Source organism: Lucilia cuprina, chromosome 5, assembly GCF_022045245.1.
Source record: "Lucilia cuprina isolate Lc7/37 chromosome 5, ASM2204524v1, whole genome shotgun sequence".
Classification (NCBI taxonomy): domain Eukaryota; kingdom Metazoa; phylum Arthropoda; class Insecta; order Diptera; family Calliphoridae; genus Lucilia; species Lucilia cuprina.
Genome location: NC_060953.1, coordinates 52,853,853 through 52,870,210, shown reverse-complemented (window position 1 = coordinate 52,870,210; position 16,358 = coordinate 52,853,853). Strand labels below are relative to the sequence as shown.

At 25.8% G+C, this 16,358-nt stretch overlaps 1 protein-coding gene and 1 pseudogene across 1 annotated transcript in view; both read left to right on the top strand.

Moving 5' to 3' along the window:
- Positions 1 to 6,558, top strand: part of LOC111679421 (GATOR complex protein Iml1) — a 10,285-nt gene extending 3,727 nt beyond the window's left edge. Inside the window, exons 11-20 of the mRNA XM_046952541.1 lie at positions 3,835 to 3,893; positions 4,135 to 4,260; positions 4,334 to 4,638; positions 4,713 to 4,880; positions 4,979 to 5,139; positions 5,500 to 5,665; positions 5,734 to 5,846; positions 5,954 to 6,009; positions 6,078 to 6,183; positions 6,253 to 6,558. Coding sequence (XP_046808497.1) covers positions 3,835 to 3,893; positions 4,135 to 4,260; positions 4,334 to 4,638; positions 4,713 to 4,880; positions 4,979 to 5,139; positions 5,500 to 5,665; positions 5,734 to 5,846; positions 5,954 to 6,009; positions 6,078 to 6,183; positions 6,253 to 6,513 — 1,521 coding nt within the window. The 3' untranslated portion in view covers positions 6,514 to 6,558. The remainder of the gene's footprint in view (positions 1 to 3,834; positions 3,894 to 4,134; positions 4,261 to 4,333; positions 4,639 to 4,712; positions 4,881 to 4,978; positions 5,140 to 5,499; positions 5,666 to 5,733; positions 5,847 to 5,953; positions 6,010 to 6,077; positions 6,184 to 6,252) is intronic.
- A 1,575-nt stretch (positions 6,559 to 8,133) lies between these two features.
- On the top strand, positions 8,134 to 12,830 carry LOC111688760 (annotated as a pseudogene).
- Positions 12,831 to 16,358: the final 3,528 nt, after the last annotated feature.

Sequence of the window (16,358 nt, the reverse complement as noted above, 5' to 3'; positions counted from 1 at the left end):
GAACTAGAACTGAACTAGAACTGAACTAGAACTGAACTTGAACTGAACTTGAACTGAACTAGAACTGAACTAGAACTGAACTAGAACTGAACTAGAACTGAACTAGATCTGAACTAGAACTAAATTAGAACGGAAGTTTTATCAACTTCTCATTAAATTCACAATATTGAAATAGACATATAACTATGGCTGTATTCATAATGCAATAAAAATTCAAATATCCGTAATATTTTCTAAAACTTAAAAGTGTTGTTTGTAAACCAATATTAATTACCAAAAATTATTTAAAATTAATTGTGTGTAGGTACATACTGCATTTAAAAATAAATAGTGTGCAAAAACGTAGTAATTAAAACATAATATTATTTGAAAACTATCTACAGTGTGAAAAAGTGTTCATTATTTTGTGGTAAAATAATCGTCTATTTTTAATTAAATATTGAAGCTGTTTTTATAAAATGTATATGCAAATTAAATGTTATTACTAGAAAAATATGTGCGAGCTTTGTTTATATAAAAAATAATATAAAGTTTGTTTTAACTACAAACAAATTAATAAAAAAAGTTTATATTACGTTAAATTTTTCTTTGTTTATACAAAATTTGCTAACCTATTATTATTTTTCCTTTGCCATCAGCTTCTGTCTCGAACACATTTCCCATTGTGGTTTCTGTTTCAACTATTGGTATTAAATGTTTACGCACACTACCATTCACTGCGATTATGTTTAATGAGTTGTTATATTTTTCCAAACAAAAATGTAATTATATTATTGTTTTTATTAATATTATGTAGTTGTTGTAGTGAAGATAATTTTTGATGGGAACGGGAACAACAAAACAGTTTGAAAAAGAATTAATCGTTATTTGTAATTTAATTGAGATGGTTAATAGATGTTCAAGTATGAATGAGAGGATATAAAAAAAATCATAAATAATTTCAACAACATTTAAAAATAAATATATATTAGTTTCATTATAAATATATAAATGATGGGCGTGATGATATTGGCAGTCTGTAAATTAACTAAAGTTTAGTATAACAATCATGTTGTAATTTCATTTAGAACTCAAATTATAATCAAATGATAATTTACAAATTGCCAACTTATTAATATGATGATTATTACACCTTAATGCAAACTATCATTAAATTTTTGTTAAAATTCAAAATATAACACTAAAATTTCTAAAATCGAATAAGTTTTACCAAAACTTGAAGGCACTTAGATGTACTAGGCAGAACAATAACTTATCTAGGACAGAACTGGAACTGAACTAGAACTAAACTAGAACTGATCTAGAACTAAAAAAGAACTGAACTAGAACTGAACTAGAACTGAACTAGAACTGAACTAGAACTGAACTAGAACTGAACTAGAACTGAACTAGAACTGAACTAGAACTGAACTAGAACTGAACTAGAACTGAACTAGAACTGAACTAGAACTGAACTAGAACTGAACTAGAACTGAACTAGAACTGAACTAGAACTGAACTAGAACTGAACTAGAACTGAACTAGAACTGTACTAGAACTGAACTAAACTAGAACTGGACTAGAACTGAACTTAACTAAAACACAACTAAAACACTCAACTGGAATGTATGATTCCTTGTTGAGTTAACCCTAAATATAATTTCCACTCTTAGATGGACATCTCAATCAATAATAAAATGAGTAGACAGTGTAACTGCTTTAACATAAGTAACGATTTACGTTTATATAAAGGGAAATAAAATAACGTTTGTAAAATAAAACTTTTTCTATATCAACTTACCTCCATTAAGGGATAATCAGTATCTCCTCTTGTACAAATATAATGATCCATATAATTCCAATTGAAATTTTCCAATTTTTCTGTAGTAAAATTAACACCAGAAATCTCATAGGTTTCATGTTGAGGGGCATGAAAACGATAACGATAATCAACATTAATAGGAGGATAAGGATGTCTTAAAAGCAAAAAAAGGGAATATAATAAAAAGTATGAAACTATATGCCCACACAATCATTCTCACCTTGGCCTATAGCCTGTTACAGTGATAACCGAACCATTTAAGGTAATTTTATGAAAAATACGGCCTATAGATAATAAATATTCTTTAGTCACCTCCGTCAACGGTTTCATATGCAATACCGATGTAGGTTTTTGTTGCTTCAGACCACCACAGCATGGTGCCTGAGCTGGAGATGCATTTGCCTTCTCTTCCAAAACAATCAATTGAAAACCTTGAGCCAAACGTTGTGATACAATTTCCGTACAAACTTCTTCAGTTGTCAGAGGTTTACGATAAATAGCACGACTATTAGCATAATCTAAATTTACATCATCCGGCAGGAGAGTATAATCGGATATAACATAATCATTGTGCAGAGAACGCTTATCGGGGAAATAATCAGTGGTTATAGGCAGACAAGCGGGTATAGTAAGAGATTTCCAATCTACGCCTATAAAGTTTTATGGTGGCAAATTATGTTAGATTAAAATAAATAAAAAAGATTTTTTAAATTATTTAGTTTTTTTTATATTTATTTTTTTGTATTAACATTTACAACACTGTCGAATACGAGTAGGTAATGTTTGGTTTTTGTATTTAGTTTAGTGAAGTAATAGGACACTATATTTGAATACCATAAAACATTAAAATAAATTAATCACACCATTGAAAAGTAAAGCATTTAATAAATAAACATAGATGTACCAAGTTATAATTAAACGTTGTAAGCCAAAACTAATAAAAAAGCATTAGAGTGTTATATATTTAGGGGGCTCATTTTTATGTTTTATCCTTTAAAATATTTCACATACACCAAAGTACAAGATATATATAAAAATTACCAAAATTTTAATTAATACAAATATTTGCAATACCCCAAAAGAATATTTAATTAAAAATCATTAAAACATCAGATAACACAACTCTAAATATAAAAGTATATTTAAAGATTTATATAAAAAAACTCTTGATTTACAATTAAATATACCCAATTTGAGATCAAACCTCTAAGTCAGTAGATAGCAGTTTTTTCTTTAATAAAACCCATACCATTCGGACAGCACGTAGTTATGTATGTACATATGTTTATAAAAGTGCATATCTATTAATGTTTTTAATAAACAATTTACGAGTGATGATGTTGAATTCTACGAAATAAATTAATGTAATCAATAAATAAATACATTGAAATAAATTATAATATCTAAATACTTGCATAATCATGCATTGATAAAATAAACATGCAATAAATCTACTAAAATTATACTAAATTCAATTACAATTAAACCATAATTATATAATTCTGATAATAATTTTAAAAATATTAACCTCTTTAAATTAAGAGCTGATTCTTTATTCTAGAACTGAACTAGAACTGAACTAGAACTGAACTAGAAGTGAACTAGAACTGAACTAGAACTGAACTAGAACTGAACTAGAACTGAACTAGAACTGAACTAGAACTGAACTAGAACTGAACTAGAACTGAACTAGAACTGAACTAGAACTGAACTAGAACTGAACTAGAACTGAACTAGAACTGAACTAGAACTGAACTAGAACTGAACTAGAACTGAATTAGAACTGAACTAAAACTGAACTAGAACTAAACTAGGACTGAACTAAAACTAAACTAGAACTTAACGTTAGTTTATTTTTAATACAATTACTACCAAAGTGTAATAGCAATCTGGCTATATATGTATGAATGTATGTATGTATTTACGCTATGTAAAGTACTATGTAGAAAAATCTGTCTGCTTTAATATTTTAATTTGGCTTTTTTTAATTTTATTTTCGTTTTTTATTTTATTTTATGGTTTTTGGCTTACAGCATGTCACAACTAGATTCTCTGATAAACATCATATTATTTTTAACTCACCACAGCAAAGGTTTGTTGGTTTGTTTTGTAAAGGCACATATTTTTCATTAAAATCTAAAAAAAAAAAATAGAAAAAAAACTCATTAAACATATATTGTATATAATTTTCATAAAAATCATTAACTGCAATTTTGAGTTGTTTTTCTCTTTTTGGCAAATGTATTTTCAATGCATAAAAGATTACACCAAATATTTGTAGAATATTTCTATATACTATGTACTTGTTAATAATTTAATTTATTTTTAAATAGTTATATAGCTCGCTCTACGGTTTTAAAAACTGAACGAGCAGGTGGACGTATTATACATCCGGCAGCTGATGCTGCCGCAATTGCCTTAAATTCGGAGCTGAATCAGCATGATGACTATGATGAGGGGTAATAAACTCAATATTGCCTTTAAATTATTTTAACTAATATAAAAATAATATTTTTATTTGGTTTTTAAAAGATCATCTACTGAAATTAAATTACGCCCCAATGCTTCGATCAATGAAATTTTTGAAGCTATGAAACATCCTGTTAATGGCGTTGCCTTCATTTCACAAACCCAAAGTCTGCCTTCGTATACATTTGTATCGTTTGATGCCCTAATGTGGCTTAAAAATAATTTGGATAACTCACGTAATCCTTTGGAAATTTTAGAGGCCATGCGCAAAGAGAAACTTATATGTCATGCCTCGGGTGATTTTAATAAACCGGTAATAGCGGGCTTTTACTTATATTTTATAGCTCAACAAGATAAAAATGTTAAAGGTTCGTAAACAATTTTGACTATTTTTAATTTGAACTGTTTTTAATAAAGACTGATTACTTTGCATCTTTTTCAGACTACATTCGTCCTCTTAACGATTTAAGTGCCTTTGAGAATGAATGGATGGAAATTGAATTATTGGGCAGCAATAGTTTATGGAATGATGAAGCAAATTTACCGCATATACCGAATTTTCTAAAAGATATACCACCACCACAATCCTGGACAGATTGTTGTAAAAATCGTAAGAATGTTTATCAATTACACTCGTATTGAAATTTGTTGGAAGGAAATGATGATAATAATGTAAAATATTCTTTTTAAATCTTTATTTGTTTTCAGAAAAAATCTATCGTCATTCACATTTGGAAATTGATGTCAATCAAAAGAGTGAACGTATGGAGTGGGGTCACGTTAAATATCACACTGTTATGCAAACAGGTTTTGCATTCGAGATTGTAGTACAGTGGGTTACGTCGTCGGGGCCAATAGTATGGGATTTGGTGAGTTATACTAAAACTTAACTAGAACTGAACTAGAACTGAAGTAGAACTGAACTAGAACTGAACTAGATCTGAACTAGATCTGAACTAGATCTGAACTAGATCTGAACTAGATCTGAACTAGAACTGAACTAGAACTGAACTAGAACTGAACTAGAACTGAACTAGAACTGAACTAGAACTGAACTAGAACTGAACTAGAACTGAACTAGAACTGAACTAGAACTGAACTAGAACTGAACTAGAACTGAACTAGAACTGAACTAGAACTGAACTAGAACTGAACTAGAACTGAACAAGAACTGAAATAGAACTGAACTAGAGAAAAATATTTATATAATATTTCATTCTATATTAAAGATTAATGGCTGGATACGCAAAGCCAACCAGTGTAATTACCAATTAGTACCAGTACCCGCTGATCCTATGGCTGAACCATTTACCGAGAAATCTGATCCTCTAAGAGGACCCATATTTATACCCTTGGCTACTCAGCATTTAAATAATGGAGTGAATTTGTTTGAAGGTAAATTTTTTTTTAAATTTCTTTTTTCATTTTGATTTCTTTAACGACATAATTTTTGTTATCTACAGAATTTGCGGAAGAAACTAGAGCCGATCGTATGTTGTTATTCCAAGAAGCTATATTAGCACGTTTTGGATTTTTACCCTGTGTTGTGGAAAAGAAATTTACTTTTAACAAAGATGTGAGTATAAGAATGTATAGTTAAAAGTTTAAGCATTTTAAAACGATAATTTGTGTTATGAAAATTTAAAAAATATGTATTTTTTTATTTTTATTCATTAACTCAAGATCCCAAAAGAATATCAATATGTTCATTGTTCTGGAAATATGTTTGCTCTTATACGGTATTAGACTTATAACATTTTAATAAAACTCAAATAAACAATTAATTTAAATTAAATTTTTAACATAGCTGTTCTAAAAATACAAATTATCAAATGGATTCTCCAAGTCGACAAGAAGCCAATGTTACACGTTGTGTTTATGGTCATACTAATAATACCAATGTTCCTAAAAAGGTAATCATCATCATTTTAATACAATTTGAATTTATTTTGTAAGTCTCTATATATATAACATAATTTCAGATTGGTTTCTTATGGGCCTGGAATCACATGATACCAAATAAAAAATGGAAATCTCTTCTCATTAACAATTCATCTGATGGTGAATTATTTCAATTGAAAATGCTTAAAGATTTTCGTGAATTTTGTTCAAATATTGATAATCGTTTAGTTAAATTTTGGAATCATTGTCATGATTTAAAACGTGCTTCTTTAAATAATATTGAAAATATAAATAACAATAATAATAATATTGATAATAAAACATTATTAGTTTTAAGTTAAATTGAAAAAAATGGATTATTATTTGTATATTAATAATACTCTATACAATTTTGTTAATTTCTTTTCGGAAATATTTATTTGTAACTAAAAATAATTATACATTATTGATATAGTTTAAAATATTCATAATACTTGGTATATCTCTGTTTTATTATTATTGCGTTAAGTTTTTTTTATATACAAAGCCAGGTGTGTTGTCGAAATCAAAGGATTTGAAATCTAACAATTTCAAATTCAAATCGCTTTTCACATACCTGAATAAAAATTTGAAATATTTAGAAAATAAATACACTTTTGAATATAATATGATTTGAATACTTTTTTGTTGATATTCTGAATTAATAATTATAAAATTTGTAACATGAAAGTTAAATTTTTAGTAAAAAGTAAAATTTTTGTGAAACTCTAAACTGAACTGGAACCGAATTTCTATGAAAAATATGGACCCCAAAGTAATAAGTGCATACTGATTTGGATTTTATGTGAAAAATCAACTCATGTTGAAATTTGGAATCAGTACTATAGTATAATAATGGAATACCTAAAAAATGTGTTTTTTTTAGATAAATCGAACATTTAATTAATAATCGATTTGCACCACAAAGTCGAAAGCTTTTCTCATATTATCACAGCAATTGAATCTTTGTTCTATCAAAGATTGTCTACACATCTACTGCATCAACCTTAAACCAAGAATATATAAGATCTCCTAAGATATATCAGATATATAATAGGTCTTTAAAAGTAAAATCAAAAATTGCAGTTAGTTAAATCAGACATCTGAATTCTACGTGATTACTTTGCATAAACCATACCAAAAACTATATATATATATATCACATTAAATACATACACTGAAAAAAATCCATGCTTAATATATACGAAAAACATTGTACGAATTGTTCGTTGTTTCGCACCACGAAATTCTTTCGTAATACATACGAAATTGTACGAAATATTTTAGTATAATGCAAAATATTCTTGAAAGAATTAATTTTCATAAATTGAAAAAAGGGAATTTTGAATAAATATGGTATAATTTATAATATTCAAACATTTTTGTTCATTTTAAAATAAATTTTCAAATTTTAGTTCAAAATTATTCTCCACACGAATTTTCATTTTTTATGAAAATAATTCGAGAATAATATTATACTTTTTCTTAAATTTTATAAAAAATGTTGTAGTTTTATTTAATCATAATATAATTAATATCATTATGTTTAATTTCGCTAAAATTTAAGAAAAAATATTTCGAAAGATTTTCGTACTTTCATAGAAATAGAAAAGGGGTTTATTAAATAATATTTCGCATTATACACAAAATTTTTGTAAATATTACGAAAATAGAAATTACGAAATTTTTTTCGTAAAGTTGAGCATGGATTATTTTCAGTGTATAAACAAATTTAAATTCAAATCATGTGACAGTTTAAATTTCAAATAAATCATTTAGCAAAGTTTCCTTATCTAAGACAAAAACCCACACAGTATAACTTTCTTTAAGCAAACTGGCATCCCTATTTATATCCCCCCTTTAACAATCTTTGCAAAAAAAAAACAAAACAAAAAACTTTTCAACTAACAGTTTTAGAATCATTGCTTTTTGACAACTACTGTCAAAATACAAGAAGACAATTTGTTTTCTGTTGTAGTATTCATTTTCTTCTGGTGTTTTTTTTTTATTAAAACAAATCAAAATTTTTCCTTTTTTTTCGTACATTAGTGATGGTGATGGTGGTACGTTCAACAGAAAAAAAAATAATACAAAAAATGTATACATGGGACTCGTACAAGTTAATTAAATTCAATTAAATAAATCTCAATTTTATTTTAAAGAAATAAAAAGTAAAATAAAAAATACAACGAATTAGTTTAACGAGCAATTGGCTGCAATTGTTTTGGACGTGTTGCTGCTGCCTGTGCGTCCCCAGTAGTGGTGTGCTTTCTTGCCTGCAAAAACTTACACATTTTATTCTGTTGCAGAAAAGGAGTAGCAGGTGTTTGCATTACGTGCGAAAATAAAAGTTAGCAAATTTCAGTTGGAACACCAACTGATACTGGCTCTAAAAGAGACCGTTGTTGTTTAGATGACTCGACTAATTGAGAGGGGTCAATTAACTATACGGTAACCATTAAAAAGAAAACCAAAGCATTGGATAGTCGATGAACAATTAACATTTATAGATGATCAATGTTAAATGTTTATAATGAGCGAACGAACGATATTTTCATCATGCGGAGTGACTAAATTGAACATTTAATTGACTCCTATGTTGAAAGCAGAAATATTTCTAATATTCAATTGACTGCCACAATTTATATCAAAAGGTCGTAAAATAAATGAAAAATTCCAGCTCCAGTAATACGTTAAAATTTCTTATTTCATCCCACTTAACTGGAAATTTTGGATTATGGCGCAATTTAATTTGTAAGTTTAATATATTTTTAAAGAAATATATACTCATTTAGCTATTTATTTATTAGTTTTCCGCTTTATAATACCTTAAGGTTCTTTTTACTTTTATTAATATATAGTTTAATTTTGCGTGTCTTATATCTGTTTATATTTAATCTAAATGGGACATTTTTAATGCTTACCGGGTGGGGAATTAGAAAGTTTTAATTTATTTTATATTATCAACTTACAACAAATGATGATGACCACCACCACCACCACTTTTGTTGTTTTTTACTGGTTTCGTTTTTATTTCTCATGCAAACCTATACTGGTGTTGTGTTTAGCATTTTGTCGGGTCATTTTTTGTTAAATAAATCACGTAATTTTCAATGTTTATTTCATAATTCTAATATTAACCAAATATGTATTCTTATCAAAACTTTAGCAGTTTTTTCTTTCTTGCTCAAGTTAACCTCTAACTTTGGGAGAAATATTTGCTTCTATAATATTTTGTATAATATAAATAAATGAATTTTCTTCAAAAACGTATTCTAAAGAACTTTGAAGTATGTATCTTATCTACATAAGTATGTAGGCAAACTAAAAAAATAATTGTATTCTTTGTCATTACTTGCACACAATTTATTATTACAATGCTGCTAGCTTAGAGTACAATTAGCCTAACTCAAAACTTATACATTTTATTGACTATTGACGAAAAATAGATAGATAGATAGATAGATAGATAGATAGATAGATAGATAGATAGATAGATAGATAGATAGATAGATAGATAGATAGATAGATAGGTAGATAGATAGATAGATAGATAGATAGATAGATAGATAGATAGATAGATAGATAGATAGATAGATAGATAGATAGATAGATAGATAGATAGATAGATAGATAGATAGATAGATAGATAGATAGAGATAGATAGATAGATAGATAGATAGATAGATAGATAGATAGATAGAATTAGATAGATAGATAGATAGATAGATAGATAGATAGATAGATAGATAGATAGATAGATAGATAGATAGATAGATAGATAGATAGATAGATAGATAGATAGATAGATAGATAGATAGATATATAGATAGATAGATAGTAGATAGATATAGATAGATAGATAGATAGATAGATAGATAGATAGATAGATAGATACATAGATAGATAGATAGAGATAGATAGATAGATAGATAGATAGATAGATAGATAGATAGATAGATAGATAGATAGATAGATAGATAGATAGATAGATAGATAGATAGATAGATAGATAGATAGATAGATAGATAGATAGATATATAGATAGATAGATAGATAGATAGATAGATAGATAGATAGATAGATAGATAAACATAGATAGATAGATAGATAGATAGAGATAGATAGATAGATAGATAGATAGATAGATAGATAGATAGATAGATAGAAAGATAGATAGATAGTTAGATAGATAGATAGATAGATAGATAGATAGATAGATAGATAGATAGATAGATAGATAGATAGATAGATAGATAGATAGATAGATAGATAGATAGATAGATAGTTACATAAATTCATCTATAGAGTATAAAAATATATAATCTATTCAAAAATACAATTTCAAATTATTTTCATGCTTCATTTTTTTTCTCTTTTGTTTTTATTAAACAACAGATATAATACAACAAAAAGTAAATACAGTAATTTACCATCGTCGGAAACCAATTGATATTGGTCGCATTGATAACGACCATGTACCTCTGTGTTCTGTTAATGATGTTCAATTGCGATTTCTAGTACCAGACGATTTAACAGAGGTATTTATACTCCCTATGAAATATTGTCAAGTTTAATTTTTACAACACTTCCCAAAAAGGTACGAACATTATGCCAGGATTGGTTTCCCATCGATTATCCTCTATCGTGGTACGAGGATATAACTTCCAGTTCAAGATTTTTCTCGTTAGCAGCGCTGTATATAATTTAGCAATTATTGGTTTAATTGTAGCCGAAATAAAACCCTATAGAAATCTTAATAAGGAGGTAAGTAGTGTCAATTATTGAAGCTTTAGTTATAAAAAACTTATAAATCTTTGTTTTTTATTTTTATAGGATAAAGGTATTTTTGGATAGTATGGGTAAAACAGCCGATATTGGTTATATATATTATCATTAGGTGTACATCGAAAACATCGTCGCAATGGTATAGGTTCATTACTATTAGATGCTCTTATAAATCATTTGACAACAGCGCGAGAGACAGTTCGGTTAAGGCAATATTTTTACATGTATTAACCACAAATCAACCTGCCATATTATTTTATGAAAAACGAAGGTTTGTATGTAGACAATAATTTACTTTTACAAAAGGAAGAAGAAATTATTTTTTTCGGAATTAACTTTTATAGACAAAGTTTGTTCATCTTTTTAACATCATTTCAATTGAAAATTTAGTTTACAACAAAAAATTGTCAACAATTTTTTACAGTTTACATTTCACAAGAAATTCAATATTTCATAAAGAACTCAGTTTTCAGTTTGATTTTTCATACAAAGAATTAATTTTTAGTCGTCCAAAAATAATACTTCATCTATCTATCTATCTATCTATCTATCTATCTATCTATCTATCTATCTATCTATCTATCTATCTATCTATCTATCTATCTATAGATCTATCTATCTATCTATCTATCTATCTATCTATCTATCTATCTATCTATCTATCTATCTATCTATCTATCTATCAATCAATCTATCTATATCTATCTATATCTATCTATCTATCTATCTATCTATCTATCTATCTATCTCTATCTATCTATCTATCTATCTATCTATCTTCTATCTATCTCTATCTATCTATCTATCTATCTATCTATATCTATCTATCTTATCTATCTATCTATCTATCTATCTATCTATCTATCTATCTATCTATCTATCTATCTATCTATCTATCTATCTATCTATCTATCTATCTATCTATCTATCTATCTATCTATCTATCTATCTATCTATCTATCTATCTATCTATCTATCTATCTATCTATCTATCTATCAATCAATTCTATCTATCTATCTATCTATCTATCTATCTATCTATATATCTATCTATCTATCTATCTATCTATCTATCTATATCTATCTATCTATCTATCTCTCTCTATCTATCTATCTATCTATCTATCTATCTATCTATCTATCTATCTATCTATCTATCTATCTATCTATCTATATCTCTATCTATCTATCTATCTATCTATCTATCTATCTATCTATCTATCTATCTATCTATCTATCTATCTATCTATCTATCTATCTATCTATCTATCTATCTATCTATCTATCTATCTATCTATCTATCTATCTATCTATCTATCTATCTATCTATCTATCTATCTATCTATCTATCTATGATTTATTTTTCTTTGAAAATTCCACTTTTGTTTTTTAATTTTTTTTTTTGTATTACTATTACCAGCGATGTTTGTTGTTTAAAATTTAACCTATTTGAACAATTTACAGATTTAACCTGCACTCTTTTCTGCCTTATTACTATCACATAAGAGGTAAAGGTCAAAGAGATGGTTTCACTTATGTAACCTATATAAATGGAGGCCATCAACCCTGGACACTATTATATCCTTTTCTAAAAATTAAACTAATTAATAAATTTTTTGCAATTTATAGAAAAATGAAATCTATTATAATATAAACCATATTTAATTATATCTATTTCCGATGGTTTTCTTAATTTCCTAGCACAGATCATATTAAGCACTACGCTTCCAAACTACGAAGAACTGGTGAAGTATTTAAATGGTTTTCATCACGTATAAGACAAGTGATACGATGGATATGTCATAAAACAGTATCACGTTTTAATTTTGCCCACTAAACTACATACAACAAAGTAAGAAACAAACAAACAAAACAAACAAAGAAACTTTACATTAAAACAAATTTAAGCAATAATAAAACTACTTACAAGAAAACGTTTAAAAATAACAACAACAAAAATGTCATTATTAATAATAATATCCTAAATGTAAATGTAAAAAAATAAATTATTTAAAACTAAACAAATGTAATAAATAACAAAGAAACATCAATGGTAAAACAACATTTTAATTAATAACTAAATGTATATGTTAAACTAAATAAGTACGTACAATTTTTGATTTAATCAGTTATAAACGTACCTAATTTAAAAGTGATGAAAAAGAGAACTAAAATGGGACTTTTGTTAAAGCAATTAATAAAAATTTCAAAAATTTTGCAAAAAAACAAAATTTATTTCTCAAAATATTTAAAAAAAAAAACATTAAGTAAAACTTTAAATTTTCTAAATTTTCTTGTTAACTCAAAAGTCCCTTAATAGTGTATAACTACTTTCGTCTAGTATAATTTTATAGTAATAATGCAAAAAAAAATATAAACGATAAAGAAATTTAATTTTAAGTACATAATATATTTCAATTCTATAAAATCAGACAAGAATACATAAATTATTCAATTTATTTATTTATATACATACATACACATACATAATTATATAAAGTTTAGTTTTAATTTTTAAACTGTGGTTTTAGTTAATGTTTATATTCATTTTGTATTTTTCATAACATGTTGTTAATTCTATTACCTCTCTTATAATATATATCAGTATACAATTACATACATAGATACATACATACATACATAAAACATATGCAACAAAAAAGTCTAGCTACCAAATAATTAAATAAATTTATTAGTTTCGTTTTTATTTTTTTGTATTTTATTATAAAATAATAATTTTAATTTTAACTCAAACTAATCAGTATCAAACAGTCTATTTTTATTTAATATTAATTTAAAATAATTTACTCTTATGTATTGTTTCTAGTTATTATATTTTATTTATAATATTTAAATCTATATTTTAAAACTTTTAAAATTTTTTCTGTTTTTGTTTTTAAGAATTTCATTTAGCCAATTTAAAATTTATATTATATTTTAAAAATTATTAATGAAATAAATTATTATAAAAAAATATTTAAAATGAAAACAATTATAAAATTTTCTTTTAACTTTCATATTCATATAAAGCAAATTTTTTAATTTATAAAACTTTGATAAATGTTTATGAATAAGAACCTAAATGAATAAGTTATATTATTATAACAAATTTGGGAATCTTTTAATTTTATAGAGAAATTCAACAAAATGTTAAATTTTATAAAAAATTTTCAATCAGTTTTCTTTTTTTTATAGAAAATGTTCGATAAATTTTGTGTTTTAAAATTTTTTTTTTTGATAAATTTTCTGCTTTTATAAAAAAAATGTTTAATAAATTTTAATTTTTTTTATAAAATTTCTATTTTTTTAACTTTTTGATAAAATTTCTATTTTTATATAAAACTTTCCATAAATTTTGTGTTTTAAAAGGAAATTGTGTTTTTATAGGAAATTTTTGTTTTTATAGTAAATTTTTTGATAAATTTTCTATTTTTATATAAAATATTCAATACACTTTTTTAAATAAATTTTTTTTCGATAAAATTTTTATTTTTATAAAAAATTTTTGATAAATATTCTATTTTTATATAAAACTTTCGATAAATTATCTATTTTCATCGAAAATTTCATTATTTATATTCGAAATTTATTGATATTTATATTTATATACAAATTTTGAATAATTTTTCAACTTTAATAGAACTTTTCTATAAATTTTCTTTTTTTTTATTAAAATGTTCAACTATTATTCTAGTTTTTTGAAAATTAATTTTTTTTTATAAAATTTCTATAAATTTTTTAATTTTGTCATTCCGTTTGTGATTTCCACAATATAATTATTCCTAAAAAGTTTATATACTGAATCTATATAGATCATCGATAATAATCCCGTAGATGTCCGTTTGTCTGTTGAAATCAGTTTTTTGAATACCCGAGATATCTTTGGGATCCAAATCTTTAGTTATTCTCTTAGACATTCATTCGAGAAGTTCCCTATTTAAAATCAGCAAAAATCCGTCCACAAACAACGGAAATATAAGCAAATTCCATATAAAAAGACAAATTTTTTCATGCTTTGATAAATAAGCAACAACAATACTGCGTGTTTCATTGCCTTGTGTATTTTTTTTGTGTATTTCGTTTCGTTTGTTTGAATGTCTGTGGGTTTCATTACGTTGTGTATTTTGTTTTTGTATTCTTTTGTGTATTTCGTTTCGTTTATTTGAATGTCTGCGGGTTTCATTGCATTGTATATTTATTTCTGTATTTTGTGTGTTTTGTTGTTGTTGCTGTAACAGGTTGGCTGTAACTGGATGTTCTTTCCTGGAGAAAAAAACTTCCGATTGATACAGTAGTTGCTGAGTTAACAATTTTTGACCGATTGAGAATCGGTTCGTTCCGTAGCGGAGATCCAGTTGTCGTGGTAACGTGTTTTTTTCGTTTAGCCTTGTTATTGTTTCTTTTGTTTTGCTATAATAATCATATCGTGGGGAAAATTAAATAAATTTAAATTTTATATAATAAATATTTTTTAATACACAATGGTGAAAGGTATATGGGTTTCGGTACAGCTGAATACAGCACTCTTAGGGCGAGTTTTTCTGATAAAGGTAATCTTCATTCTTTGGTTAAACCTGGTTTAATATATGTTTGGGGTTTTCAGTTATCAGTAAAGTTACTTATTATCTTAGTTTAACTGAGTGTAATTGGCCAATTAAACTCAGTTATAAGTGAGAAAACACAATTAACAAAAAAATAAAACAATGATTTCGGAAGAACAAAAACATAATATTTTAAGTAAATTGCAATTTTCTGATTTATTTTGTTTCATTAATTATTGTTTTAAATGTTTATTAACAATTTTTCCAAAAATTTCCATTTTACAAAAGTATTGTTTGCAAAAAACAGCTGTTCATTGTTTATGGTTTTTGAGTGAAAACTTGGCAATACTATCAAAGTTAACTGAGCTTAAATCTAAGACTGAAAAACACAATTATCGGTTAAAGTCCGCCTAAATTTGTTCCGAGTATAATCTAACAGCAAGTTAAGCCTAGTTTAACTGATGAGTAAGAAACCCGCCCTTACTTTTTAAAGAAAATATAGAATTTTTTTAATAAATTTTAATAAATAAGCAAATATTTAGAAAACCTCGAAGATATTAACATGCAATTGCAACGTTATTAACATAACATTAAACTTAATGTTATTCGATTTATTATAGCTGTAAAAGTTTTCTGTAATCACACTGAATCTAGAAAATAACGTTCATTTTTCTTTCGCTGTTATCAACACTTGTCAGTTAGACATTTTCCAATGACTCTCAAACTGTTTAGTTAATCAGTTTTAACCAGTGATGAAAAATTCAGTACTATTGTACTTGTGCGGCAGTTTTTTTCTTGTCAAAAAAATATTAAATCCTTGTTTTTGTTTTTAAATTAAA